Here is a 27,907-nt window from a genome sequence, read left to right as displayed (position 1 = left end):
TAACAAAGAGCCCTGCTAGAGGAACTTGCTGTTTCCAAATTGCTCTTACTGAAGAAGTCAGTGTACTGGTTTAAGTGGGCCACAGCAACAACAGCAAAAGCAGGCTAAAAGAACTAACTGATGTCCTTCTTCACACAAGGAGCCTGCAGGTCTCCATGGTCTTGTTTCAGCAAACTGAGCCTCTGGAGCGTGTCTAGAGATGGGAAACAGAGCTGTGAAGGGTGTGTAGCACAGCTCTTATGGGGTGCAGCTGAGGGAACTGGAGAAGAGGAGGCTCAGGGGAGATCTGACCACTTAAGCCTGAAAGGAGGCTGTGGTGAGGTGGGGTAGGCCTCACAGTAACAGTGATAGGATGAGAGGGGATGGCCTTAAGTTGCACCAGAGGAGGTTCAGGTTGGATGCTAGGAAGTATTTCTTCTCAGAAAATGTGGCAATGTATTGGCACAGGTTGCCCAGGGAGATGGTGGAGTCCCCATCCCTGGAGGTGTTGAAGAACTGTGTGGTTGCAGCACTGAGGAACATGGCTAGTGGGCAGTACTGGTGGTGATGGCTGGTGGTTGGACTAGATGATCTTATTAGTCTTTACAACCTCTGATTCTGTCTCTAGTGTTTTACAGGGAGATGCTGAGCAATGGAACGGTAGTTCCAATGTCTCTTTGAAAAAAAAAAAAAAAAAAAAAAAAAGAGAAAGAAAGAAAGAAAAAAAAAAAACCCGCTTCCAGCACGCAGCCAGCTGACCGGTAGAGAGCAGTGCAGTGCTCCAGCTGGGAGGAGTAGCCCTCAGCCGCCCCGCCCCGCCCCACAGCCGGCCATGAGGCTGCCTCACGCGGCAGCCCTCCTGCTGCCGCCGCTCCCCACCGGGGTCGCTCTGCTCTGGCGACGCGGGGCCGCCCAGACGCCGGAGCAGGTGAGGCGCCGCGCTCGGCGGCACGGGGCCGGAAGTGGGCGGGAAGGAACGACCGGCCCCTTCCTGCGCCGCCCGGCGGGGGGGTGGTGGTGGTGTGTTCGGGGTTGCGTGCTTAAGGGTGAGCCGTGAAAGGCTCCAAGGGAAGTGGAGGAATGATGGTCCTAGCTTGGAGGTGAGTGGTGTGGCACGGCCCCAAGGAGGAAAGCCCGGCAAAGTTCTGTGTCCGCTTAGTGAATAATACAGCTTCGTTCAGAAACCAGAAGCTCTTTCTTCTTTCTTGTGAAGTGAAACATATGTCTTGTTGTTTTGTTTTTTCTTTTCTTTTTTTTTTTTTTTTGTAGGCTGAGAATCAAAATCACGGCTGAATTCTAGCTAATTAGAGAGCTGTAAGAAAGAGGGGGACAGATCCTTCAGCAGGTTCTGCTGTGATAGGGCAAAGGGAAATGGTTTCAAACTAAGAGGGAAAACTTAGGTTGGATATAAGGCCAAAGTGTTTTACAGTAAGGATGGTGAGGCACTCCAGCAGGTTGCCCAGGGAGGTGATGGATGCCCTGTCCCTGGGCACAATCAAGGTCAGGCTGGACAGGGCTCTGATCACCTGATGGATCTGTAGGGGTTTCTGTTCATTGCAGGGAGTTGGCCTAAGTGGCCTTTAAGAGTCTCTTCCAAATCAAGCAATTCCATGGTTCAAATTATTATTCTTGGAATAACTTCATTGTTGCAGTGCTTTGTGGCTCCAGAGAACTTGTACAATGATTTCAATGGATTTTACTTAAGTGTGTAGGTAAGCCTTGGCAGAAGTGATTGCCAAGTTCCAGGTTCTAGGAAGCAGTCTTTTCAGAGAATCACAGGATGGCCTGGGTTGGAAGGGACCTCAAAGATCATGAATCTCCAACCCCCCTGCTACAGGCAGGACTGCCAACTTCCCCATTTATTACTAGACTGGACTGCTCAGGGCTCCATCCAACCTGGCCTTGAACACCTCCAGGGACGGGGCATCCACAACCTCTCTGGGCAGCCTGTTCCACCACCTCACCACTCACAGTAAAGAACTTCCCCTGACATTCAACCTAAATCTTCCCTCCTTCAACTTTAAAATCATTTCCCCTTGTCCTGCTATTATCTACCCTTTCAAATAGTTGCTTCCCCTCCTGTTTGTAGGCTTCCTTTAGGTACTTCCTTTAGGCTGCAATGAGGTCACCCCACAGCCTTCTTTTCTCCAGGCTGAACAAGCACAGCTCCCTCAGTCTGTCTTTGTAGGGAGGGTGCTCCTGTCCCCTGATCATCTTTGTGGCCCTCCTCTGGACTCTCTCCAACAGATCTCTCTCTTTCTTGTACTGAGGGCTCCAGACCTGGAAACAGTACTTCAGATGGGGCCTCACAAGAGCAGAGTAGAGAGGGACAGTCTCTTCCCTGTCCCTGCTGGTCACCCCTCTTCTGATGGAGCCCAGGATACTATTTGCTTTCCAAGCTGCAAGGGCAGACTGCTGGCTCATGTTAAGCTTTTCATCCATCAGAATCCCCAGGTCCTTCTCTCAAGGACCGCTCCTTCCAGTCTGTATAAATGCCTAGGATTCCTCCGGCTCAAGTGCAAAATCTTGCTCTTTGCTGATGAGCCTTGCTAGGTTCACCCAGGCCCACCTTTCCAGCCCATTGAGGTCCCTCTGAATGGCAACCCTTCTTTCCAACTGTGTCATCCGCACCACTCAGCTTGGTGTCATCAGCAAACTTGCTGAGGTTGCACTCAATTCCGTCATCGATGTCACTGATAAAGATGTTAAAGAGCACCGGTCCCAAGACAGACCGCTGGGGGATGCCGCTCATTACAGCCTCCACCTAGACATAAAGCCATTGATGACAACCCTCTGTCTGCAGCCTTTCAACCAGTTTCTTATCTATCGAGTGGTCCATCCTTCAAATCCACATTCCTCCAATTTGGAGATAAGGACCTGGTGGGGGACCATGTCAAAGGCCATGCTCAAGTCCAGGTAAATTACATCGGTCGCTTTTCCTTTGTCCATCGATGCCGTCACTCCATCATAGAAGGCCACCAGATTGGTTAAGCATGACGCTCCACTGGTGAAGCCATGCTGGCTGTCTCTGATCACACGCTCATTCCTCATGTGATCAAACATGTCATCCAGGATGATCTGTTCCATGATCTTCCCAGGTACAGAGGTGAGACTCACCGGTCTGTCCCCGGGGTCCTCCTTGCTCCCCTTCTTGTATATGGGAGTGATGTGACCCTTCCTCCAGTCATCCAGGACCTCACCTGACAGCCACAACTTTTCAAATATGATGGAGAGTGGCTCGGCAACCACCTCAGCCAGCTCCTTCAGAACCTAGGGATGCACGCCATCCAGTCCCATAGACTTGTACACATTCAGTCTCATGACTTGCTCTGTCCTCACAGTGGGGGGGGATTTACTGCCCTGGTCACCACCTAGAGGTTTAGGGACACAGGGCTCGGGGATGTGAGAAATACTGGAATCCTGGCCGCCAGTGAAGACTGAGGCAAAGAACTCGTTCAGTACCTCAGCCTTCTCTCTTCATCCATTGAAGCCAGTTTTCCTTTTACATTTACCAAATGAGGTGCACTCATTTTGGCCTGTCTCTTCTGGCCAGTGTACCTGTACAACATCTTCCTATTGTTTTTCACATCCTTAGCAATAGGAAGACATTCTCTTCAGTCATGCTCTGCTTTTTTTGCTCCCAATATCACACAGCCACAGGACCCACTACATTATCCTAGTGTGGATGGTGGGGGAATATGTTTGTCAGGCTTTGATTGCCCTCATTAACAGGTGGGGAAGGAGAGAGGACCTAGCTTAGTTCTTCAGTTTGTTACATTTTAATATGTGTGGCATACCACCTCGATATCTTGATTATCACTGATACTAATTGATTTAATGTGAAAAAAATATTGTAATAGTTTTTAATAGTTGTTTTTGTTTTTTTGCTCTTTTAACTCCTTTCTCCGAAGCTGGAAAATAAAACCAAAGGGAAGCTCCAAAAGCAAATCTGTCAAGTTGTTCTGGACCACTTTGAGAAACAGTACTCGACAGAGCTGGGAGATGCATGGAGCAGCATCAGGTCTGTTGTTTGAGGCAGACTGGGGTAGGGGAATGAGAGAGGTTCTGATAGTTTATAAAGCACTTAAAAGTTAACTTCCAAAAGAGTTTTGCATAAATTGTAGCAATTGTTCCACTTTATTTGTCATTTAGAACTGTAATAAAAACAGGAAGTAACAGAAGGTTAGATATTGGAATTATTACGTTTTTCCCTGACATTGATTTTTTGATGTGGTGATTAAGTTTCTGTTCACCTGTGTGTGTGTGTGCACTGCCAGAATACTACTGTCTTGCATGCTCTGTTAGCTGTTCTATAGAACAGTTAAAAAAGTAACCTTTTTTACTTCACAGCTGCTCTTAGTATTTTTCTACAGCTTCATAGTTGAGATGTTAGAAGAAATTGAGAACTGGCTGTGTATCTGTACAGAGAAGTGTGTCGCTTAACTTGGGCCTTAATCACACAGCAGCTGGAAAACTGGAATTCAGAGAGGACACCTTGCCTTCCGTGCTAGATGGCAGTTCCTCATAAAAAAAGCCATAGAAGAGCACTTCTGGGGGAGTTTATTGCCTAGCTTGTGTATAAGGAATGTGAACAAAAGCAGTTAGCTTCAAGATGAATGGTCATGTGAGCTTTGCCACATTATTTGAGTGGAAAAGTTTCTTTTATATTCTTAGTAACCATGCTACTACTCTGAATGACCTCTTGAAAATATATATGTGTAAATAAAAGCATGAAAGTGCAGCATTAGTTGAACTGAATCAACCTAAAAACTCTTTAGACTGGATCAATTTATGTTCTGCTTTTAGTCAGTGAATATTGCAGATAGGAATTCAAATGGAAAATGGGAAATCTTTGAAGAAAAGCCTGAAAAAATTAAATTGAAATAAGAACAGTTGCATTCCTGTATTTAAGCACTGCTTTTTGATTATCTTCAAAGAATGTCTCCTCACCTAGGTTTTGTTTTTTGTTTTTTCCTGAAGCAGCAATTGTAGAACGTACATAGAAATTGAGCAAAGGACACTTGTAAAAATTGCATTTTACTAATGCATGTATACAGCATTGGCTGGAATGACCACTGCAAAGCCGATGGGATTGCTTTTGCTGTGATTTCTGATGAATAACGTTACAGTTGCTGTTTGCCCCTAGAGAGGTAAAAAAGTTGTGTTTCATATGTTATAACTTCCACAGTTGTTTGTTAAAGAATTTGGAAAAATTGAGAACACCTTACTTAGAAGAAGTTAGTGTTTTAATGCAATAACTAAGGAAAATGATGGCTTGATTTCCTGTTGAAGTTCTTTTCCTGCATGTTTTTCACAACTATATCTAATCAGGATGATTCCTTTTTGTTTGCAGAAGAATCATCTGGTTATCCATATGTAAGAAGAGGCTTCTTGCGTGGTGGGAAGTTCATCTTACTTGTCAAGTTATTAAATAGATTTTCCTTTTTCCAACCTAGAGAGGTACTCACATACCCATCGTACTGGCAGCACGCCGTCCTGCTCAACAAATTCAGCCACACTGCTGACCTGGAGGACACCTTGTATTCACAGGGATATCATCCTGCCTTCAGAGGAACTTTGCCCTATCTTCCGAGATCATTGAAGTGTTATGTCAGTAGAACTCCTAGGAGGTTCCCTTCACAAAAACACCAGGCTGGTAAACTGAAAGAATATTATCTACTCAACGCTGCTTCTGTGTTACCAGTGCTGGCTTTAGAGGTGAAGGATGGGGAAGATGTTTTGGATCTCTGTGCTGCGCCAGGGGGTAAATCAGTAGTGATCCTACAGTGTGCCCATCCAGGTACTGTATCAAGAAGCTGATTTGCATCTGGGCTATTTGAGTTGTGTATGTGTTTCTATATGAGAGTTGGAAATGGGGTGGAGGGTATTTAATAAAAGTGTTTAGTTCGGTGCTGCTTGCTAACATTCTTTTGAATTCTATTTACCTAAAACTGATAAATGGCAGAAGTTATTTAAATATAGGTTACTGCATACTGGCAGACAGATGCAGAGTAGCTTCGTTTTTCTTTTTTTTTCCTACTAATTTCTTTATATTACTTCTAAGAATTGAATTTTACTTCAAGTCCTTTGTAGATTTGTTGACCCATGAAGTTAAGTAATTTACAACTCTAGAATGTTTGTACTTTTTTCCCCCCTGCTTCCATTCTGGGCAGTGCTATGCAAATAGCGTAAGTAAATAAATGAACCAGTGTGAAATAGAATATAGATTAAATGCTAGATCTAGGCAGGGGAAGAAAGCTTATGGCAAGAAATTGGTCTATACCAGTATTTAATAAGTTCCAGTCTTGATTTACCTACATGTTGCAGAAGAGAGCTCTGAGATAACCCTGTTAGAAAGCTGCTGCTTGGTGTTGCCCAGTTTTGCTAGGCTGGGGATTTCAACTAAGCCTTGGTTGCTGTTTCCAAGTTTGTCCGTTAGTTTGGGTAATTGTCTCAAAATGTTTGCAGCATCTTAGTTTCTTACAGATGAGAATGTTAATTAGAACCACCTGTCTCACTGATTACAGCTGGTTTTCATTCTCTCTCACTTAGAGGAATCCTGCTGATGAGCTAAATGAAATGTGGGTTACCCTTTCAAAAATTTGCTAAGGGGGAATGTTTGTTGATTTTTACCTCTGCTTCTAAAGGTATCAGTTTGTTGCTGAGAAAGTAGGGTTCAAGGAAAGTTGACTGTGGCTCTATGTGAGTGGCTGGATGCTGAGATGTATTCTGCTGTCTATAGCAGACATAGAATTTAGGATGAACTACAGATGGGTGTCCAGAGTTGGGAAAGGAAAAACTTAAATAAAATAGCAACAGGAAGTAAGAGAAAATGTATTGTTGTGCTTGGTAAATACAAGTGACTTTTCTTCAAAAGCTCTGACTGCTCTGACACGTTGCAGCGTGGGGTGCAGTCAGCTGAGCTTTCATTCAGTTAAAAGGCAGTTAATTTATAAGAGATACATACTTGGTTATCTAAGCACAATGACAGAAGGAGCCTAGAATAATCTTCAGATAGCACATTGGATGTGACTTATGTTTAAAGTTTGTTTTACTGTGGAAGTCTATTGCTAACTTAAGTATTTTATTTTTTTCCTAGTAAATATTCATGGATTGCTTTATAGGAATGTGTTGAAATTTGTGAGGGTTTATAAAAAACAAGCAGTGCTATAAAACGTGTGATAACATAAGCACATAGTTTATAAGCTCAGTGGCTTTCACAAAAAGTATCTGTAGAATTTCTGAGAATTGTGTAATTTTTTTTTAAAGAACATTTACTTTCTTTTCATTATTTTAAGGTCAGTTTCACTGTAACGAGTATGATGAGTTGAGATCAAGATGGTTGAAACAGACAATGGAATCCTTCATCCCAGATCCTCTGTTTAACTTAATAACTGTCTCTAATCTAGACGGTAGACAGATTGGAGAACTTAAGCCTGAGTTCTATGACAAGGTAACATTCCACTACTTTTCCTATGCTGCTCCCTTTGTTTTCTTATTTTGTTGGGTTCAGAAGAACATTTGCACAACCTTGTAGCTTTGTTATATAAACATCTGCAGAGCCTCAGAAATCATTTGATGAACCTTACTGCATGTTTGTTCAAGTGCTAGATGATGTTATCCAGTTAGTCTTGACAAGGAGCCTTGATAACGAAGAGCTTATGGCTTCAGGTGTGTAGTGGAAGTGCAAAGTCACGGCTTGAGCCAGTGATTGAGCACCTGGTGGGTAGGCAGGGCCAACCCAGGGGAGCTCAGTTGCAAGCAATGCACTTGAGCGGGTAGAAGAGATGGAACCAGCACCCACCCCTTCCCGGACCTCATTTAAGGGTTGGAGGTGGAGCTGAGGGTATCTTTTGCCAGAGATCCCTGTCTACCTGAGGCCTTCTGAAGATAGGTACATTCTTTCCTTTGTTTCTTTGCCTATTGCTGTCATGTTTGAGCAGATCCTCACTCACTGCAGCTTGGAGTCTTGCTACTCTGCCATTGTTGCACCTTCCATCATGTTACCGTGAGAAACAAGAAAGATCCATCCAGGTAGAGGGTAGTTTTGGAGCAGCACCTTCTTATGTTTTGTTTTCTCTTCCTACCTGGTGATTCCTTAAGAATGCCACATCTCAGCATAGTAGTTAGATTGTTCCCACACACAAGATGGAAAGTAAAATATGGTCTTCTCAGTGCTTGCAAAAGTACTTTGATAGTTCTCAGAAAGTGAGTATCTGCATTGTGAATTGTCTTATTTGCTCTTTTTTGTATAGATACTGGTTGATGCTCCTTGTTCAAATGACAGAAGTTGGTTATTCTCTTCTGATATTCAGCAAGCTACGCTTAGGTTACTACAAAGGAATGAGTTACCCGTTCTGCAGTTCCAGCTGCTAAGGTGAGAAGTGTGAAGAGGAGCTGTTGAAGGAGCTTTTGTAGTTAATGAAAATTATATGAGGTCAAGATGTGTCATGTTTAGAATCCAAACCTAAGTTTCACTGCATGAGGAAAAAAAACCGTAAGAGTATGTTGTTGCAATTATTGTTTAGATGAAAAAATTAATTTGAATATGGAAATTTGCATGGTGTAACATAAGTGGTGAGGTCTGGGTCCTGTGCTGTGCTGCTTCTGCATGGTGCTTTTGAACTAACTTGTATCTATGTCTATTTTCAAATGATTCAGATCAGTCTGGTATATCTTTAGTGAATAAAGCTAAATTGATTTCATAAATGTTCCTTATCTGAAGTGAAAAAACTTGCACAGTATTCCTGGTTTGCTTCTTTGTCTTAAACTGTGAGAGTAGTCTTATTTTTGTGTGTGTGTGTGTGTGTGTGTGTGTGTGTGTACCCCTTTGATTACTGTTAGCCCAAAAATACAACTTAGCGTAACTAATTGGGTAAAAGAAAAAAAAAAAAAAAAAGTAAGAGAATGCTGGTTTATGGGGGCACCAGGCTGGGGGAGGCTATCTATTTTTCAGGAGCTTCCACCTTGTAGCTTAAATCGAAGTTGTCATGTATTACATTTTTTTAATAATACCAGAAATAGGCTGGCTAGCATTTGTGAAACATTTGAAACTCATTTTTCTCCAATGAGGAAAAACTGTCCTGTGACTTCTCGGTAATTCCTTCTAGTCTTCAGTGTTTTTAACTAAGAAACAACCATGCCTGAAGTCTATCTGTCAAAGCAACTTGAGGGGAAATATAACATATTACAAAAAAAAAAAAAGTAGTCGTTACAGAAAGTTCCCTTTGCAGCATTTCCAGGTAGTCTTGCACAAGTTCTGGCTGAAAAAGACCTATCAGAAGCCTGTGATTTATAGCAGAAATATGAGTATCTTATTGCAGTAATGCATCATGTCATCTATTTCCTTTGAAGAAATAGATCATATTTAAAACACTGACCTATTTCAGTTTTTTTCTTTTCAATATTTGACATACGAAATCCAATTTGTGATTCCCAACCAAAAGAAAGCATATATCATGCCGTGAAATTTGGAGAATTTGCATAAATCATTGGAATTTGTAATGCTGAAGTGAAGGACTTGTGACGACAGGAACTTTTTTTTAGGAACAAAACGAAGCAGAAATACGCACCTGTCACCCCCAAATAGGGTTTAATTGAATTGTTCCTAAATTGAGGAAAGAATTTTGTCTGTTGAGAGCATACTTCACAGTAGCAACAAGAATAAGCTTTGTAAGGACTAGAACAGTTCTGGTATGGAGTTTAAAATCCTTTTACTTTGACTTACATTTTATCATTCAGATATATCTGAGCAGTTCTGTAGATTGAATAGTATTGTTACGCACACTGGATATTATTTTTCTCCTCTAAAAGATTTTGGGGCACAATAATTAAATGGTGAGTTTCGTGATGTAAAGATTGCACACTTAATCTAATAATGTACTTGGAAGCATTGCATGTGTCTGCTGGATTTTTATTGCTCCTTCTGATTATTTTAGAAAGGATTTCCAATATTAATGGCATATCAGATTGTACGTGAAAGGAGAAAAAGGAAATTATAAAATGAGAGCAGGAAAGGCTAAATGATTCATGCAAGTGCATTAGAATTTTTGCAAAACTAAGATTTAGAATATTACCTACTTGAGCCTTTGTTTTATAGTCAGGGTACGTAATTATAAATTAAAAACTCAGTTTGAATTCAGTCTCTGATACTTTCTGGTAATAGATACCTTCCAGTAATATCCAGGAAGGCTGTACGTATGCTAAATCACTTTCTTTGAGTCAGCTCACGTAGTGCTGGCTCTGGGTTACTTATTCAGGCTGCCTTGTGCTTTATGTTCATGGGTATCTCTCAACTCAGTTGCTCTATCTGTAAAACAAAAATAAATATAAAGCTAGATGTCAGCAATTTTGTTGAAAGTAGTGGAAGAAATGGTGTGATTTGAAGATAAAATATAAAAGCCAGGTGTGACTTCAGAATAGCAATAATTTTGTTGTATAAGGAAGACAGCAAAAGAGGTTACCTACAAATGAGAATTATAAAATGCGAAAGGGAGTGCAATCTTTGTTTATTTTGAGTGGCATTCAGCACATAATTTGTGATTTCTACTTTCTTTTTATTTATGGTGATGCCTCATCTGTAATCCTGTTCTGAATTTTGTCATCCTGTTTTGGGGTTTTGGCTAAAGCAAATCATTCTTTGCAGGATGGGGAATTGGGAACGTCAGTGAGGAAGAAAAAATTTTTGTAATACATTGTACAAAGTGCTTGAAGGCTTCAGGGAGTAAAAAATCTTTTTTTTTTTTTTTTTTTTAAAAAAAAAAAGTTGAAACTGATGAAATGTTCTTCCTCCACCAGTCTGAACAAAATCTGGAATGTAAATGAATAGCATAGATGTTGAACAGCAAATTTTATAAGCAACAAGGGCATCACTGATTTGAAGGAAATTGAGACTATAGTGATTGTTAATATCAAAACCAAAGCATCCCTGCAGAGTGCTATAATCCAAGAACATGCTGCAAATCTTGTTATTATTTGGAGTGTTCATGCAGAAAACAAATTGCAAAGTAAGGAATGTTCATTTCCTGATAGTGAGCGCTAGCGTGAAAGGCAGTGGTTCCCACAAATGAATTTACCAATCTTATCAGTTCTCAGATGAAAATTAAACTGGAGGGTTAAGGTCGAGTGCATAATAACTTGATGGTGAAACTGTTACAGATGTTGTAATTATTTCTGAATCACTTATTGCAGCTGAAATAAACTGTTAGGATTCAGCTGAAAATAAATCCAAACAGGATGCACTTCAGAAAATGCAGCAAAGGCATTCAGACTACTTTAATTCTGTACACGACATCTTGCAGGAGTTAAACAGCTGTAATTGGTGTCTCATACAGTTCTGGTCCAGAGGAACTCAAACTGACTTTAAAAGATGTAGCTGACTTTTTTTCACCTAGTTTTCTCTGAAAGTAGTTAATAACTACAAGAGGATGTGTTAGTTTTGAGCGTGTAAGGCAAGCATGCACAAAGCTAAAAGGTTTGAGAGAATTTTGAGCGTATGAGGTTTGAAGAGACATGACTATTCTGTTCTTCTGATTACTGGTGGCAAAGTCAGTAATACAAAATACTTGTTTTGCTAGTTGTTCTTTTGGGTTGTGTGGGTTCTTGTTTTTCAGAATTCAAAATGAAGCATTGTATCTAGATTAAGGAGTCAGAAAAAGACTTTATTGCCCTTGGTTAATGAAATGCTTCCATCAAGACAGTGAGCATGTCCCAGCATCACCATGGTTTGTTAAAGCATGTCAGCAACTCACTGCAATCAAACAAGGAACTTTTTTTCCTGACTGCTTGATAACTATCCACGAGAACAGCCCCTGAACACTCCACATACCTTTTAGCAGAATGTCCAATGTCTTGTCTTCCCTCTTGAACACCAGAGTCAATGTGCATGGCACACTTTAGTCGCCTGTAAAATAAGATTGACATTTTCCCTTAAGTCACCAGTAAAATTGGCAACCTAAGTCTCTAAAAGGCTAACCTGCTTACCAGCAGACCAGCATTATTTTCTGAAGCCCAGTCTTTTGAAAATTAAGTGAATAATAAAGCTTCTCATGAAAGCTTAGGATGCAAACAATTGAAGTTACAAGCTGTTCTCTGTAATTAAATCTGTGACATAGATTCATAGAATAAATGTGCTCATAGAATTTCATCATAGATGTTTTTTTTTTTTTATTAAAAGAATTGGAAAAAAAAGTGTATTCAATATTCTGAATTACTGAAAAAATACAGCAACTCCACTATTAATCCTTTGATTTTTGGATGTGTCTTCTGTGTTTTCACTGAAGGAGTTTTCCACATGTACTTCAGTGAAGAATTACAATGTTTCTTTTACCCTTTTTTGATGTATGTGTGCTGCAAATTGCTTATTTTGCTGTGAAGGCAAATTCTGGTTTATTTATTTATTTTAAGTAGGTAGTATGCAATCATATGACTGAGGTATCAGGGTATGGATACCACCATACTCTATGGTTGGGGTTTTTTTTTGTTTAGAGGGGAGCCTTTATGACATGTGGACATGTAATGATATATGGCAGCCTTGACTGAGAGTACTAGACTCCTACATCAGAGCTCTTTGAGTTAGTTATGTAGCATTTTCAAATGATCTGGGGAAATGCTTAACTGAGGTGTCAGTGATACAGTGGTGAATTGAGAGAGGAAATGAATGCTGTGTTCTGTGGAGAATGGAAGAGAAGACATGTAGGAAAGTGAGGGGTATGTCATGTGCAGGATTGCTGATCTGTACTGTTTTTTGGCTTGTCCCCTGCAGTTTTTCCTATTCCTCCTTATGTACTCCCTCTTGTTTTCTGTAATCATCTACTCACCTCCACTGAGAATCTGTTAGAATTGTAACTATTGTTCTGGCAGATTCTGTAGATGGTTCTTCCCTTAACCGCTTTCCGTCTCTGAAAAATTGAGTAATTTATGTAGAGTGATTGCCCAAGGCTTCGTATCAGGTGTGCTCTTCAGGGCATTTCACTGAGCAAAACCAGGTTCCTTTTCTGTACTGTCTTGTCCCTTCGGTTGAAAGTGGTTTGGTAGCTGTTGGCTGGACAGTGAGCTTTTACATTTTGTTCTAATTATGCATATGTCAGTATTTATTCCATGCTATTCCTCAAGAGACTGTTGGTTGCACTGCTAGAAGTACAAGTCAGTCTTATTCCTTTCTGTTGAGGCTGCCATGAGACAAAAGTAGGGATGTGTCAGCAAGAGGGAGCACAATGTTTGAGCTTAGGGAAGGTGGGAGCAGTCAGTCCCTGGAAAACCAGATCAGAATCTGTTTTATATAAATGGCTGTTAACTAAAACACTTAATGTTTGAAAATTGAGTATTAGTAAGTGTCTGAATGAGTGTGAGAGACATACTGCCTCTTTGTTCGTATTAAAAGTCAGTCTTTCATCGGTAAGTAACACCTGTAGCAGGGAACAAAAGAATGCCTTTATTTATTTTAGAGTAGACTCTGGTTGGTTTTTTGGAATTATGACTGGTTTCAATTTTTTCAGTCTTCAGAGGCTGCTGTTGTGGCCCAATCTCATCTTTCTTCAGAGATGAAATAATTTCTGAATTTATGTACTGCCTAGTTCCTAAAGCCTTTTGAGTGTTCTGTTCATAACTTACTTAACAAGTCCCTGATATTTATGTAATTTACCTATCAATCACAGAATCACCCGGGTTGGAAGGGACCTCAAGGATCATGTAGTTCCAACCCCCCTGCCTAGCAGGGCCACCAAACATACACATTTAGATCAGGTTGCCCAGGACCCCGTCCAACCTGGCCTTGAACACGTCCAAGGACGGGGCATCCACAACCTCCCTGGGCAGCCTGTTCCAGGGCCTAACCACTCTCCTTGTAAAGAACTTCCCCCTAACGTCCAATCTAAATCCTTCAACTTGGATCCATTTCCCCTAGTCCCTGCTATTGTCAGCCCTTTTGAAGAGTTTACTCCCCTCCTGGGTGTAGGTTCCCTTCAGGTATTGATAGGCTGCAATGAGGTCGCCCCGCAGCCTTCTCCAGGCTGAACAAGCCCAACTCCCTCAGCCTGTCCTCATAGGGGAGGTGCTCCAGCCCCCTGATCATCTTAGTCGCCCTCCTCTGGACCCTTTCCAAAATCTCCATGTCTTTCTTGTACTGAGGGCTCCACACCTGGACACAGTACTCCAGATGGGGCCTCACAAGAGCCGAGTAGAGAGGGACAATCACCTCCCTGTCCCTGCTGACCACCCCTCTCCTGATGGAGCCCGGGATCCCATTTGCCTTTCGTGCTGCCAGAGCGCACTGCTGGCTCATGTTAAGTCTCTCATCCGTCAGGACCCCCAGGTCCTTCTCTGCCAAGCTGCTCTCAAGGACCACTCCTCCCAGCCTGTACAGGTGCCTGGGGTTCTTCCGGCCCAAATGCAAAACCTTGCACTTTGCCGTGTTGAGCCTCATTAGGTTCACGCAAGCCCAGCTTTCCAGCCTGTCGAGGTCCCTCTGAATGGCGTCCCTCTGAATGGCATCCCTTCCTTCCACTGTATCAACCGCACCACTCAGCTTGGTGTCGTCAGCAGACTTGCTGAGGGTGCACTCAATTCCCTCATCGATGTCATTAATAAAGATGTTAAAGAGCACCGGTCCCAAGACAGACCCTTGGGGGACACCACTTGTTACCGGCCTCCACCTGGACATAGAGCCATTGACTACCACCCTCTGTCTGCGGCCTTTCAACCAATTGCTTATCCATCGGGTTGTCCACCCATCAAATCCACTTCCCTCCAATTTGGAGATGAGGATGTGGTGGGGGACCATGTCAAAAGCCTTGCTCAGGTCCAGGAAAATGACATCGGTCGCCTTCCCTTCGTCCACCAATGCCGTCACTCCATCATAGAAGGCCACAAGATTAGTTAGGCATGACCTTCCTTTGGTGAAGCCGTGCTGGCTGTCTCGGATCACATGCTCATTCTTTATGTGATCGAGCATGTTGTCCAGGAGGATCTGTTCCATGATCTTCCCAGGCACGGAGGTGAGACTCACCAGCCTGTAGTTCCCCGAGTCCTCCCTGCTCCCCTTCTTGTATATGGGAGTGACGTGACCCTTCCTCCAGTCGTCCGGGACCTCACCTGACAGCCACGACTTCTCAAATATGATGGAGAGCGGCTCAGCAACCACCTCAGCCAGCTCCTTCAGGACCCTGGGATGCACGCCATCTGGCCCCATAGACTTGTATTCATTCAGTCTAAGGAGGCACTGTCAGACTTGCTCTGCCCTTACAGTGGGGAGGGATTTACCTCCTTGGTCCCCACATAGAGGTTTGGGGATGCAGGGCTCAGGGACGTGAAAAAGACTAGAATCCTGGCCACCAGTGAAGACCGAGGTGAAGAACTCATTCAGCACCTCAGCTTTCTCTTCATCTGTTGAAGCCAGTTCTCCTTTTAAATTTACCAAAGTAGGTACACCCGTTTTGGCCTGTCTCTTCTGGCCAATGTACCTGTAGAAGGTTTTCTTATTGTTTTTCACGTCCCTTGCCAAGTTCAGTTCTGCCTGCGCCTTGGCTTCCCTGATCCCACGTCTGCAAGTCCGGACAGCATCCCTGTACTCTTCCCAGGTGACACAGCCTTGTTTCCAGAGCTTGTACACCCCTTTCTTCGCCCTTAGTTCTCTCAGCAGGTCCTTGCTGAGCCATGCTGGTTTCCTACCTCGCCTGCCCACTTTCTTATTCAGAGGAATGGAGACCTCTTGTGCTTCCAGGAAGGCATCCTTGAAGAGCAGCCAGCTCTCCTCAACATCCTTGTCTTTGAGGGCAGCGTGCCAGGGGATCTTGGCCAGCAATCCATTGAGTAGCTTGAAGTCTGCTCTTCTAAAGTTCAGTGTCCTGAGTATCAAGTAGTGGGTTGCAAAAAAAATCTGGAATCAATAAACAGAAAAAAATCTATTCAGTGGCTAGATACTTGGGTTCACAAATGTGAACAAATGAAGACGAAAGAAATACTTCTGTCTTCATTCTTTTCTATATATGCGTGATTCGTAAGTTGTAATGAAAAATATTACTTCAGAACCTGTGTGGTAAAGTCACACAGTAGGCTTCAAAAGTCTACTGGTCTGCCTTCTCTAGTTGAAAAGTTTCTATTTGGGCTGACTATGTTAATAATTTCTCAAATAAAACTGAAGTTTGGAAGAGGAATGGACCTCTGCAAGTATTAATCCTGCTATGACTAAAATGACTGAAGTTCTGATTTGAAGTGAGCTGACTTTGGCTGCTGCAGGGTAACTACACCTAGCCTTACTGTCAGTGACACTGCTTGTGTGGAAGCACAGCATGTATGTGTATGAGGCAGCTGCAACGTTTGAGAGTGAGAGAAAAGTTGATGCATATTGCATTGACACGTTCGACTCTTAAATATATGTATAGAAATAACCTAATCTGTTGTCCTTGTCAGGGTACTTTTAGCAATTTTAGTAAGGCAATTTTAGTATAGCAAAGGATATCTCGTAGCCTTGTGTTAACATAGTGATTGTTCTCGGACTGAGTGTGCATCACAGATCTTAATATACTTATCAGAAGAACTTGAAAATATTTGCTGTAGAAACATTATTGATTGGAATTTTCAGAGGAAGATATTGCAGCAGGTGTGTTTGGTTTCCTTTTTTGAAGGCTGTTTAGTTTAATTCTGCAAAATAGCTGTTTCTTACCATACCGTGTGGTGATATTTGAAGTTGTCTCTCTCCTGTACACCTCTGTCACTGCTCTTCACAAATTATTATAAACTGGGCATGTCATCACAAGAGGGATTTCCTTATCATCTTGGCTTTATCTGAGGAAAAGCTAAGCAAAACCTTTAACGTGCTGTCCATATTACCATGATGCACCTGGACTACTGTAAGAGAAAGAAAGAAATGCCTGATATCTTTTGTCAACAAAAAGAATAGAATTGAGGATAAAAGCAAGCTTAACTTGAAATACTCTAATTCTAGAATAGTTTGTATGTGTTAGCAGGTGTCATTCTGATCATGGTCATGCATATTGAGCAGAAATACATTCCAGTTGCCAAAAGATGGCGCTGTTGAAGTGTTATTATTTTTAAAATACCCTAAAATATACCCTATCTTTTTCTTTAAACACTGAAAAAGGTTAAATGAGTAATGTAATTAATGCTGACCCTTCCAGTGGCATGCAACATACACCCAAGCATAGGAGGAGTGGGCTGAACATACAGGTGTTAGCTGTAATTTTGAATTACAAATTTATTGTCTGCCTGTTTTTAAAAGAGAATTGGCAATGCCAAGACTTTTAAAACAACTAAAATGTCAGCTTATCATGTTTAATTTTCTTTTAGTGTGAAAAATCTTAATTTAGGGTTCTTGCTTAACTGTATTTTAGTGCTTTTAGAGTTGGCTCTAGAGCTGCCTTTATTTCCAGAGGTATTAAATAATCATACTACTGTTTCCTCTAATAGCATCATCTCTATTTCTAGTTTTAAAGTGAACTTCTTGAGAAGTAAACTTAAACGAAAATGTTCCAAAATAGTGTATTCTTTAAAATAAAATGTTATCCAGTATTCAAGATTTATGAGGGATTAAAAGAGACTGATGCACCATTTGTACCTCTGACTTTGTGGTATAATGAGTGCTATTGAACCTGTATCCAAAAAACATCTTGCAAAGAGCAAAACTTTTTCGTTGACAAAACTCATTTAGAATGAGAAGAGGTGGAACTTATATTTGGATTATGGCTTAGACTTATGTACTGGAAAGATGTAAGTGCAAATTCAGTGACTGGAAAGTAATAAGGTCAGTAAGCTGAGGCAGACAGGAGAAGCATCAAGCAAATTTCTACAGAATAATGTGCCAGTTAATCTCAGTATAACCTGTAATTTTCTAGCTATTGTAATTACAATGATTTGACTATTTTGATATTGTAGTGAGTTTCTCTAATTGTACGAAACTGATATCTCCTAAGTTGCATTAACTATCTCAGAAATTATTGACTTTTTTTCCTTTAGTTTAACATGTAAGTTTTCTCACAAACGTGCAGTAGTAATTGCAGTTCTATAATATACTTCTTTTTACATGCTGTTTTATATTGTATCCTGGAAGAGTGGAACCTTTGGATTCAGGCCTTATATGATGAATGGTGCATGTTAATTGATTGCTTTGTGTTTTACCAGTTTTGTTCTTCTTTTGTTTTGCTGTGTGTTGACCAGGTTACAGAACTAAAACAATAACCTCACACTTCTGCAATGGTGCAATATGATAGGGTGCAACACAAGCTGAGTTACACACATCAGCTGTTGACAGTATAGTAAAACAAAATTGGTTGTATGGAAAACTGGACATAGGAGGCTCCAGGAAAAGTTTCCTGTCCTTCTAATATGTGTTCTCATGAGAAGCTTGAAACTGCAGTGTTAGTGCATGTCACATGTAAAATTCAGAATGGTAAACGGATATCTTCAAGTTGTCAAATTAAGTGTAACTCGATTCATATTTCAACTAAGTTTTGCTACTTCTTTAATAAGTTGGAAGAAGAACATCTGTACCACTAAGAGAAGAATCACTGTGGTTTAATTACCTAATATATTTTATGTTTAAGCAACACATTATTATAAAAGAAAGGTGAAAAAACCATCAGTGTCTTCTGCCCTCATGTCCTTCTTAGTTATCCACATTTGGAGCTCATGTTTGGAAGTTACCAAGTACCTCATGACAAGCACTGGATTGCTTTGTTGAGAGTCAAGCTTTGAATAAGAATCAGAGTGATAACACCTTGTGTAAGAGGAACTGTACATCCTTGAACTGTGTAGTCACAGCAGCGATAGTGCGTTCTGCGGGGAGTCAGTATGTTATGGTCCAGCTCTGATATGCCCCTTTAATGGGACTTGTTTCCCTCCCTTGTTTATAGAAGATTAGTTTCCTAAATGTATTTGTGCATGCTTTCTTATGAATGAATTCTCTGTCATGCTGACGATGAGGGGATCTGATTCTCTGAATCAGCTTAACCCACCACATTATCCCTCTGTGACTTTGAGCCCAGCTCTTTTTCACTTTGAATTTTGCAGCTCTTTGAAGGTTTTTCAGAAGCCAGGCACAGCTTAATCAAGGATGGCGGTTGGTTGACATTGAACGCTGCTGCTGAAACAGCTGTTGCTGAGCTTGTCAAGATGGATAGATACAGTGATTTAACCTTGCAGTGTCAAGTAATCTCCCTTAGGTATTTTAATTCATGACACAGGTTCAGAGTAAAGATGACTTTGCATTCAGCAGCCCAACTTCTTTGGGTTACAGGGTAGTGAAAATTGTCAAGGAGTCTTGGTTTTTGTTGTGAGGCTTTCTGATTTTCTTCTGGAAATTGTGTTGCTCCTTCCTCTGAATCCTGCACCAGGGTCTTCATGGTAGGATCGTGGTGCCTTTGGAAATAGTGCCTATTAGTGCCTAATAGTGAAGTAACAAATAGAATGTTTGTTACTTCATAGGAGAAAAGCATTTAGTGGTGTCTAGGCTGGCCTCCTTTTTCAGTACTTACTTCTTTTCCAATTTTTAACAGTAAAAATATTTTCTCACTTGTTTGAGTTCTCATATAGTATATGCGCTATAGGAATGCAGCTGTAGTTATCAACTCTGAATACAGTTTTATCAGGTGTACTGAAAGTACATCTTGATTGTTGTACAGAAATATTTTCACATTTTTGACTGGCTGTTTTTCTGTGGCTCAGCATTCCTGGATATGTGGAGAAGGTGTAAAAAGAAGGAGAAAATACGAAAATGAGAAAATTATTTGGTTTCTTATAATATTATGAAGATGAGCTACACTTTAAGACACTGTTTAGATTTCTTCTCAGTAAGTTCTGATAAAAAGCTAGAAAATGAGCAACTATTAGATGTGGGAAAAATGCTTTTATGATTTCCAGAACCCTAAGGAAACAGAGAACTGTGCAGTGATCCTAGTTTGTTGTTCATCTTCAGAATAAGAATATACTTTCCTGTTTCGTTAATGGTTTTGTATTTGTTTATGATTAAACACAGAACACTCTTCAGGAATGGCCTCACAGAATGGCCTTTCAGAACAGTACTTAGGTATGCTGTCGTTAGTAAGGTCTTAGATCTTCAGATACTGCTATAGCACACCTACAAAGCTACATACTTTTAGAAAGAGTAACTGAACTGTGAACATTTTTTTTTCTCCTTTCTTGTAGTAGCAGAAACAATTATGCCTGTGGCAAAACTGCATATTTCAGTGACCTTTTCAATTTTGTGAAGTGTTGCTCATGTTTCATACATCATGTTTTACATGTTAAATTTGGATACGTATAATCAACTTTGTGTATGAATGAGGAACTGCCCATGAACTACACTTACAGCTGTTTCATCAGTGTCTACGTTTGTCTAAGAAAGTGGATATGTTGTCTTGCTTCCTGATAGTGACTCATTGTGGCAATTAACTGTCTCTGTTTTGTTCATATGTTTAAAAGTGCAGGATTTGCAATGTGCCCTGTGATTCCTTACTAGAAACTATGAACAGGTGACACTTTGGGCACTGGGCTGTTTCGTATCAAGACACACCAAAATGGCAATGAGTGTTACACCAAAATTCTGAAGAGATGCTTTACTGCAAAATTTCTAAACTAGAAAATGGTGCAATTAATTATGCCTTAAGAAGATAATTTCATAGAGATTGCTTTCACTGTAGTATTTGAAATCTAAATAAAAAGGCAGCCAATTCAAGACATCTAAAAACTTTTGTTTGTTGTGAAACAATGGAATATTACTGAATTCCTTGCAGATATTTTGTGATGTGCATACTGTGGCTTCGTGCTCTGCTTTACAGTGGCTGTCTTCGGTGCATCTGGGTGTGTTTTGGTTGGTTAGACAAGCCAGGCAGAAGTAGCATTAACTCTGCCCATTAAAATGGACGGCTGTCACCATAGCGCAAGAGTGGCAAACAAAAAATTATTTGGACAGACAGCTGAGGCTCTCTGGTCCAATACTTTTTGAACCCTGCTATAAGGTGTATGTGTATTGGGGTGCAGGAGGAAGAGAAGGGATGACTATCCAGGACTGAGTAATTGAAGTGAATGCTGGTAATTAGGATCACAGAGTCATTAAGGTTGGAGCAGACCACTGTGATCATCTAATCCAACTGTCAACCCATCAGTTGCAGATTTGGAAAGTAAGGTCTGGGTTGGACAATGTGACCTTCAGGGTTCCCTTTCAACATAAATCATTCTGTGATCACGTGGAAAAATGTTGGTATGACAACCATTCTGTATTTACTGTCTCAAAGTGATGTGGTTAATGCCGTCTGTATCAGACTGTATCTACAATATTCTTAAACACTTTCACAGATCCTCAGAAACTACTCAGAAGTCTGAGATAAGCTTGCTCTTTCACAGGCTTTAGCTAAGTTTGGAAGTGTCCTAGAATGAGTCCATTAGGCTCAGTTAAATTGAACGTATTCAGACTACTTAAGTTTTCTGTAACCTGTTCTTTACCTATAACAGGCTGATCTTGACCTGTTCTCTCACTTATGCTAAATGTGAGCCATCTGCTCACTCACCATCTTTTTATTGAACTGATACAACAAAGGCATTAAACACTGACTTTTAATTTTTTTAGCATCATCTGTTGTCAGAGATCTGTTCCCTTATGCTAAGTAAAACTGGAGTAGTGTAGTTACACTAACTATGTATTTGGCTTGTTGATGAACCTTACTGAGACTAATAGAAATGAGCAAGATGATCTTACACTCCTCAGAGAAATACAATACAAAGTTTAATGGTATAATGAAAAGAGTATAGAGTATATTACAAAGGTGTTTTCACCTGGGAAGGTTAACAATGATGTATTATCTCAGTCATTTGTCCGGGTGTTTCCCTATTATTTATAGGACTTTCAGAGTTGCTTTGATCCTGCTTGTGATAAAGCTTTTATTATTGATTCTCATACTGAAAAGGCCCAATCTTGTTTTTATAAAAGAAAGAAGGGACTTGAGGTTTCTCCCTCCTTCACTCTTTTTTTCTTTTTTCTCATTCTGATATCATGCTTAGCAGATCCTCAGCTTGCCTCTGGAGGAATTGCTATTTCAGTGGCATTGTGTTTATTCATCTGAGCCTGAGACCAGGCTCACTGCTTCTGGGGGCTGCTCACCTGATTTGAGGATTGGGGTTTTTCGTTTTCACTTAGTGTCTTCGTGTTGCTGGTTTTGTTTCTTCTTGGTCAATGCAGTCATCTCAGTGATGCCTGCCAATCTGATAATTCAATAGTCTTCTGTGGTACAAGGTTTTATTTTCTTTTTTTAATTTGCTGTAAGTCTATGAATTGCATATCTCAGTTTCTTACTCTTACGAGTTATAGTCTTTCTTTCTTTACGAGAAGGATCTTGGGAATCTGGTTTAATGGAAAGTAAGCAGTTTGTTCAGTCTCAGTTTCAGTGGGGAATTAAGGAGGGGCTACAGGGGAGGGAATACCCTGTACTGTCCATCAGTAGTCATGAAATATTGCCCTTATTTAGCCAGTATTTGTCAACAGGGTAATAAGGGTATATAAACACGTAGACACAGGTAGATGATACAATGTAACAAATCATATTTCCTTAGGAAATCAGATTGAGAAGTAGTGTCTAAGTGAAATCTCCAGCCCTGATATATGCTGAATAAATTGCTGAAATTGCACAAATTAGAGCAGAGCAATTAGTCCAGGCTATTACTGCAACAGTACATTCTGCTATTTGTTCACTCCAGCAGCCAGCTAAGTATCTAACTAGCACTTTTGATGTGGTATTCACCCATTTTGTATGCACAGTTGCAGCATTTTCACAGTTATGCTGTGCATATAAATGATCCAAGTATATTCTGCAACTCTGAATGAATGCTGTTATCTACTTGTCATTCTTACATTAAAAAAACCAACACACTCTTAATTAACTGATAATACAATAATGAATGAGGAGGCAAAACTGTGATGCAGGTGTTCTCCTGAACTGTCAATTATTCTATTAATATTTCATGATGTTATTTTTTCCTATTTGTGTACCTATTTGTAAATCTAGATTTACAACTCTCACACCTTTCCTCCTTTTCGCCTCCCCTATTCTATCCCTCAGTATTTCACTATGTATGCTTAACTTTTTTTCATTATTTGCAGGTCTGCTATTAAAGCACTGCGTCCTGGTGGATCATTGGTCTACTCTACTTGCACTCTCTCAAAGGAAGAGAACAGCAATGTAATAAATCTCATTCTGAACTCCTGCACTAATGTTATTCCTGTAAATATAAGTGAAATTGCCAAAGCTGTTTCCCAGGAATTCACTTTTCACAGTGCTACACAGCAGCATGAACTTCTGGTTCTGCCAGAGAAAGGGAGAGCGTGGGGTCCAATGTATGTAGCTAAATTAAGGAAAATGTAGTCCGCTTGATGCCCGTTAGTTTATTCACTAATCAACGAAACTGTATTTATTTCTACTATACTGTGTGTGTGTTTGAACACGCACATGTCCAAGTCAATTGAATTTCGAGTTTCGCTGTTTTGTGTATGGAGCTCCCTAATAAAATGTAAATGAAATGTAACCTGGTTACCTAAAAATACAAAATGTTTTTTAACATGGGCGTGCGGGCTAAATCAGAGCCTGGCAGTATTTTCCAGGTGATGCTCTTAAATGGATTTATATTCCTGAATAGAGGCCTGTGTGGTTCTTTTTGTACTGTTTTTAAATTATTAATTCTGATGAAATAGAGTATATTTTTCAAAAATGGTTTGAATGGTGCCTGCTTCTGAAGTCTTGGAAATCCTGCATTCATTCTTGAAGATACCTTGAAATGTGTTATCTTGAAATGTGTTTTCTTGTAAGAGCTGCTTTGTATGCAAAGTTGGTCATCTTAAGCTCTGACTATTCCTAGCAGTGGCAAAACAGGTTTAATATTAGTTAGGTTGTTTAATGGTTGAAAACTGTCTTATGTTTAGCTGCTGACCTTTGCATCTATATATCAGCACCAGCCTTTTTTAGCTTGCAAAAATAATTTATATTTTTGAAAGGTCTCTGTAACAGTTGACTTAGATGTGTTTAGCTTTGATACTTAGTTTGTGACATAATGCAGTATATCGAGCTGGCTATGAGGCACATAGAACCAGAATGATTAATAACTACATTAGTGGTATCGTATTCAGACAGTTCTGTTACGTAATTGCAGTAATTATGAACAAAACAATCTGAAGAGGTGGCTTATATCCCAAGTTGAGGAATGTTAAATGAATTTGTGATGGTACATCTGTGGTGTGTACAGGAGATTCAGTGAGAAGAATATGTATTAATGTTCTCTTAGGTTTCCTCAATTCTGCTGTGCAGTGCTGTAGAGAAATACGGCTGTATAGGCAGGTATGTACATGTTCATGCATATATACACATGCAAACTGTATTTTCACGTATGCTGTCGATGGACTGAGTGTGTAAAGCACCGATTTGTCAGTGCTTGGCTTTTGCCTCTGAATAAATCATGTAACAGTGTATCTGTTTGGTTGGATGCCTGTGTTAAAATAGAATGGAGTCCTCCGTGCCACTCTTAGCAAAGAAATTAAGTCGTTTCCCTGACTGAAGCTTATAGTGAATTTTTAAGGAATGCTGTTGTCAAGAGTGGAGATTTTTTGGGGGGTGTATGGCACATGTCTCGAGTTTGCATGATTGTGTACATATGGATGTCATATTTTGTGTGTACGTATTTGTGTACATGCATGTACAATCAATCCCAATCAAAACCAAGACTAATGCAGTTTTTTTTCTTCTTGAAAACAGAAGGACATTGGCTCATAAATACTGGAAAAAAATAGTTAAAATGATTATTGATTCAGCACCTCATTAACAAAGGTGAGAAGAATGTTGATGTGAGGTTTTCTGTCAGAAGTTCCATTGGAAATGCAGTAGTTCTGCTTCAGTTTCTCTAGTAATTCTGTTGTGGCAAGCTGAAAAATGCTTGTTACCATTATGAGTAAACTACCTTTTGTCTCTGGAATGAATTTTGTTTTTAATGCTTTTATTCTTTGCTCACCTTGTTATATTGATGGCCTTTAACTCTTCACAGCAGTCCTGTCATAGATTGCTTAATGTCTGTCCCCACTCTGAGCTGTATGTTTACTGGGAGCCTCCTGAACCTAGTATCTAAAGCAGTGAGATGGCAATGTTCAAAACCACGGAAGCTAAACTGTAGAAAAATCTTTGTTGCTTAAAAACAGATGCTGATCGTAAACAGTAGCTTTAGTTCTTTAGGCTCCTGTGACCGAGAAGAAAAATGGTTGGGGCAGTTTGCCCTCAAATAGAATCTCGCTGCTGTTCCTGCTGCTGAAGCAAATAAATGCATGAAGTACTCTTCTCCTTTGATACATGAATTTCCACAGTTATCCTCTCCTTTACTTTGTGAGGAAAAATGTTTGAGGCCCCAGTAGTATTAAATTTTCAGCAGTCTCTCTGAAAGCTTAAGACTGTATGAAGCATATGCAACTTGAGGCAGAGAAGTCACTAATGTATGCAGATGATGAGACTGTGTTCCTTTGAAAGAAAACTAACAGCATCTGCCCCAGAAACATTAAATGTAATATCTGAATTTGGAGTCATCTCAGGCGACTGGATGAAATAACAATACCCTTGTCAAAACGCTTTCCATCAGTTTTATTTGCCCTGTGGAAATTGAAATGGAAAGCCTAGAATGTAACATTCAGGAATGGAATTAAAATATGTGATTAAACTGAATAGTTGAGGAAAACGTGGGCTAGGTAATCACACAATGAATAAAGGAATGCTTGAAAGCTGAACTCTGCTCAGTCTCGATATATGGGCGAGTCCCTGTGAACCGCATTGCATTAGACCTAAATTATGCGGCAAGGCCTCCTGATTTATATAAAAGCTGCACTGAGTTCTGCAGCACCCTTTGCTGTTCTTCTGGAGTTTCTTTGCAGCTAGCCATACAAAGGCAGCAAAACGACAGGAGGGAAAGAGGCTCACTGTGAAGTGATACTTATTTTGCTTCGTAACAGATGAGTGCTTGTTCAGAGTACTGTGGAGAATTTTTTTATGTTCTAATTAGTTCTGGCTGCTGACAGGGATTTGGTAAGCATGTGTGGTGGGAGAGGAAGGAAAAGAAGGAGAAAACATTCCTGTGGAGGTAAGGGGGATCGTTTGCATACACCAAAAGCAAGGGTACTTAAAAAGCTTGTGTGCCTGTTCAGATATTTCTTGGTTACTTCCAATGTCTTTAGAAGTATTTTCTGTTACAGCGGGTCCAGAGGAGGGCCGCTAAGATGATCAGAGAGCTGGAGCACCTCTCCTATGAGGAAAGGTTGAGGAAACTGGGCTTGTTTAGCCCTCTTTTCTCCAAGCTATGGGGAGATCTCACTGTGGCCTTCCAATACTCGAAGGGAGCTTATAAACAGGAGGAGGGGGACGACTGTTTATGAGGGTAGATAGTGATAGAACAAGGGGTAATGGTTTTAAACAGATAGGGGAGGTGTAGGTTAGATATTAGGAGGAAGTTTTTCATTCAGAGCGTGGTGATGCACTGGAACAGGTTGCCCAAGGAGGGATGCCCCATCCTTGGAAGCATTCAAGGCCAGGCTGGATGTGGCTCTGGGCAGCCTGGTCTGGTGGTTGGCAACCCTGCACATAGCAGGGGGGTTGAAACTAGATGATCATTGTGGTCCTTTTCAACCCAGGCCATTCTGTGATTCTTTAGAATTTCCTTTGCTCACCTTCAGGGCAAAGCAGCAATACTTTTCTGTTTTTTACATCCATTTCCCTGAGGTGTACTATATCTTGCTTCCTCTTTAACATGCAACACTGTTGGAAATGAGGTGGCAAATAAGTTGGCCTCTCCATCTTAATGGAAGTGGCAGCCTCAGGAACAGGCAGGTGAGTAAGCTGAGGGCAAGAAAGTGGCCACTTCTGTTGTGTGTTTGAGTAGCCAGAAAAATCTGTTTTATCTTCGTGGCAGACAATTAAGATTGCGCTTGTTTAATGACTCATCTCATTGCAAATGTATCTCATATAGCAAATATCGGTGCAGAAGATTTCAGAGACTGTAGAGGTAACTGGTACTCAACTGGTTGTGCTTTTCTGCCATTCCTTTTTCAAACACAGAGGAAATATTTTCTCTGTTTAGATGTTTGGACTTTTTGTAGTGTCTGTGTATGTGTGTGTATATATGTCTATATATATATACACACACACGGTACAATAAGTTGATCTTATAGAGGGAGCTTCAGTATTTGGCAGATCTTATCCTTTATCAATGACCTCTTACACAGTTCAGTTACAGCTTGTCAAAAGCATTCTCCACTGTGGAGCAGAGTGGAAAAACAAATTACACACAAATGACACTGGGCTGTTACAGTCAACTCAGGGACTAGCAACCTCTTGACTTCCTCACTAAGATGTGTGAAAAGCAATGGAAGTATAATGTAAAATATGGGAGGAAAGATAACATGGCTTTCTGCAGTTCTGAACTGAATGGAACAGCAGTGATGCTGAATCCTGTGCAGATGACCCATGAGTGAGTGATGGGGAACAGAGAATTCCTGGGATGAGAGGGGTAAAAAATAAAATTACTTGGGGCCACAGTTGTGTGCTGGGGGGGGGAAGACCTGCCTAGCTCATTTGGCTGTCACAATACTATCAGTAGGAAAATTTATTTTGAGGATGTTGCCAGGAAAGCGATGGGGTTTTGCTTTAAATTAATCAAGTATTTAAATCAGCTATGAGCATTTAAATAGAACCTGACTACCTGTTTTAGCAGAATGGATGATTGTGTTGGTGTTGTGTTCTTGTTGGTAAAATTGCTTTGGCCTTCTAGGTAACTTATGCGATATTGTCTATAAATGAGACTTTTTTTTTTTATTTCTAGAGGAAACTTGAGCACTGCATATTGGTAGTCAACTTCCAGATAAAACTCAGCTAAAGATGAAACTCTTAAGTTTTCAATTACTGTT

General features: G+C 40.5%; 1 protein-coding gene across 1 annotated transcript; it reads left to right on the top strand.

Annotated features, from left to right (window-relative positions):
- Positions 1-811: 811 nt before the first annotated feature.
- NSUN3 (NOP2/Sun RNA methyltransferase 3) lies at positions 812-23,345 on the top strand (the record flags this gene model as incomplete). The annotated part of the gene is given in 7 exon segments (XM_079538756.1): positions 812-987; positions 989-1,025; positions 3,891-4,000; positions 5,436-5,784; positions 7,283-7,432; positions 8,235-8,356; positions 23,084-23,345. Coding segments are annotated over 7 exon segments (1,206 nt in total).
- Positions 23,346-27,907: the final 4,562 nt, after the last annotated feature.

The sequence above is a fragment of the Tetrao urogallus genome, assembly GCF_951394365.1.
Source record: "Tetrao urogallus genome assembly, chromosome: 1".
NCBI lineage: Eukaryota > Metazoa > Chordata > Aves > Galliformes > Phasianidae > Tetrao > Tetrao urogallus.
The sequence above is the reverse complement of the archived record's forward strand: the minus strand, read 5'-3'. Positions and strand labels throughout refer to the sequence as shown.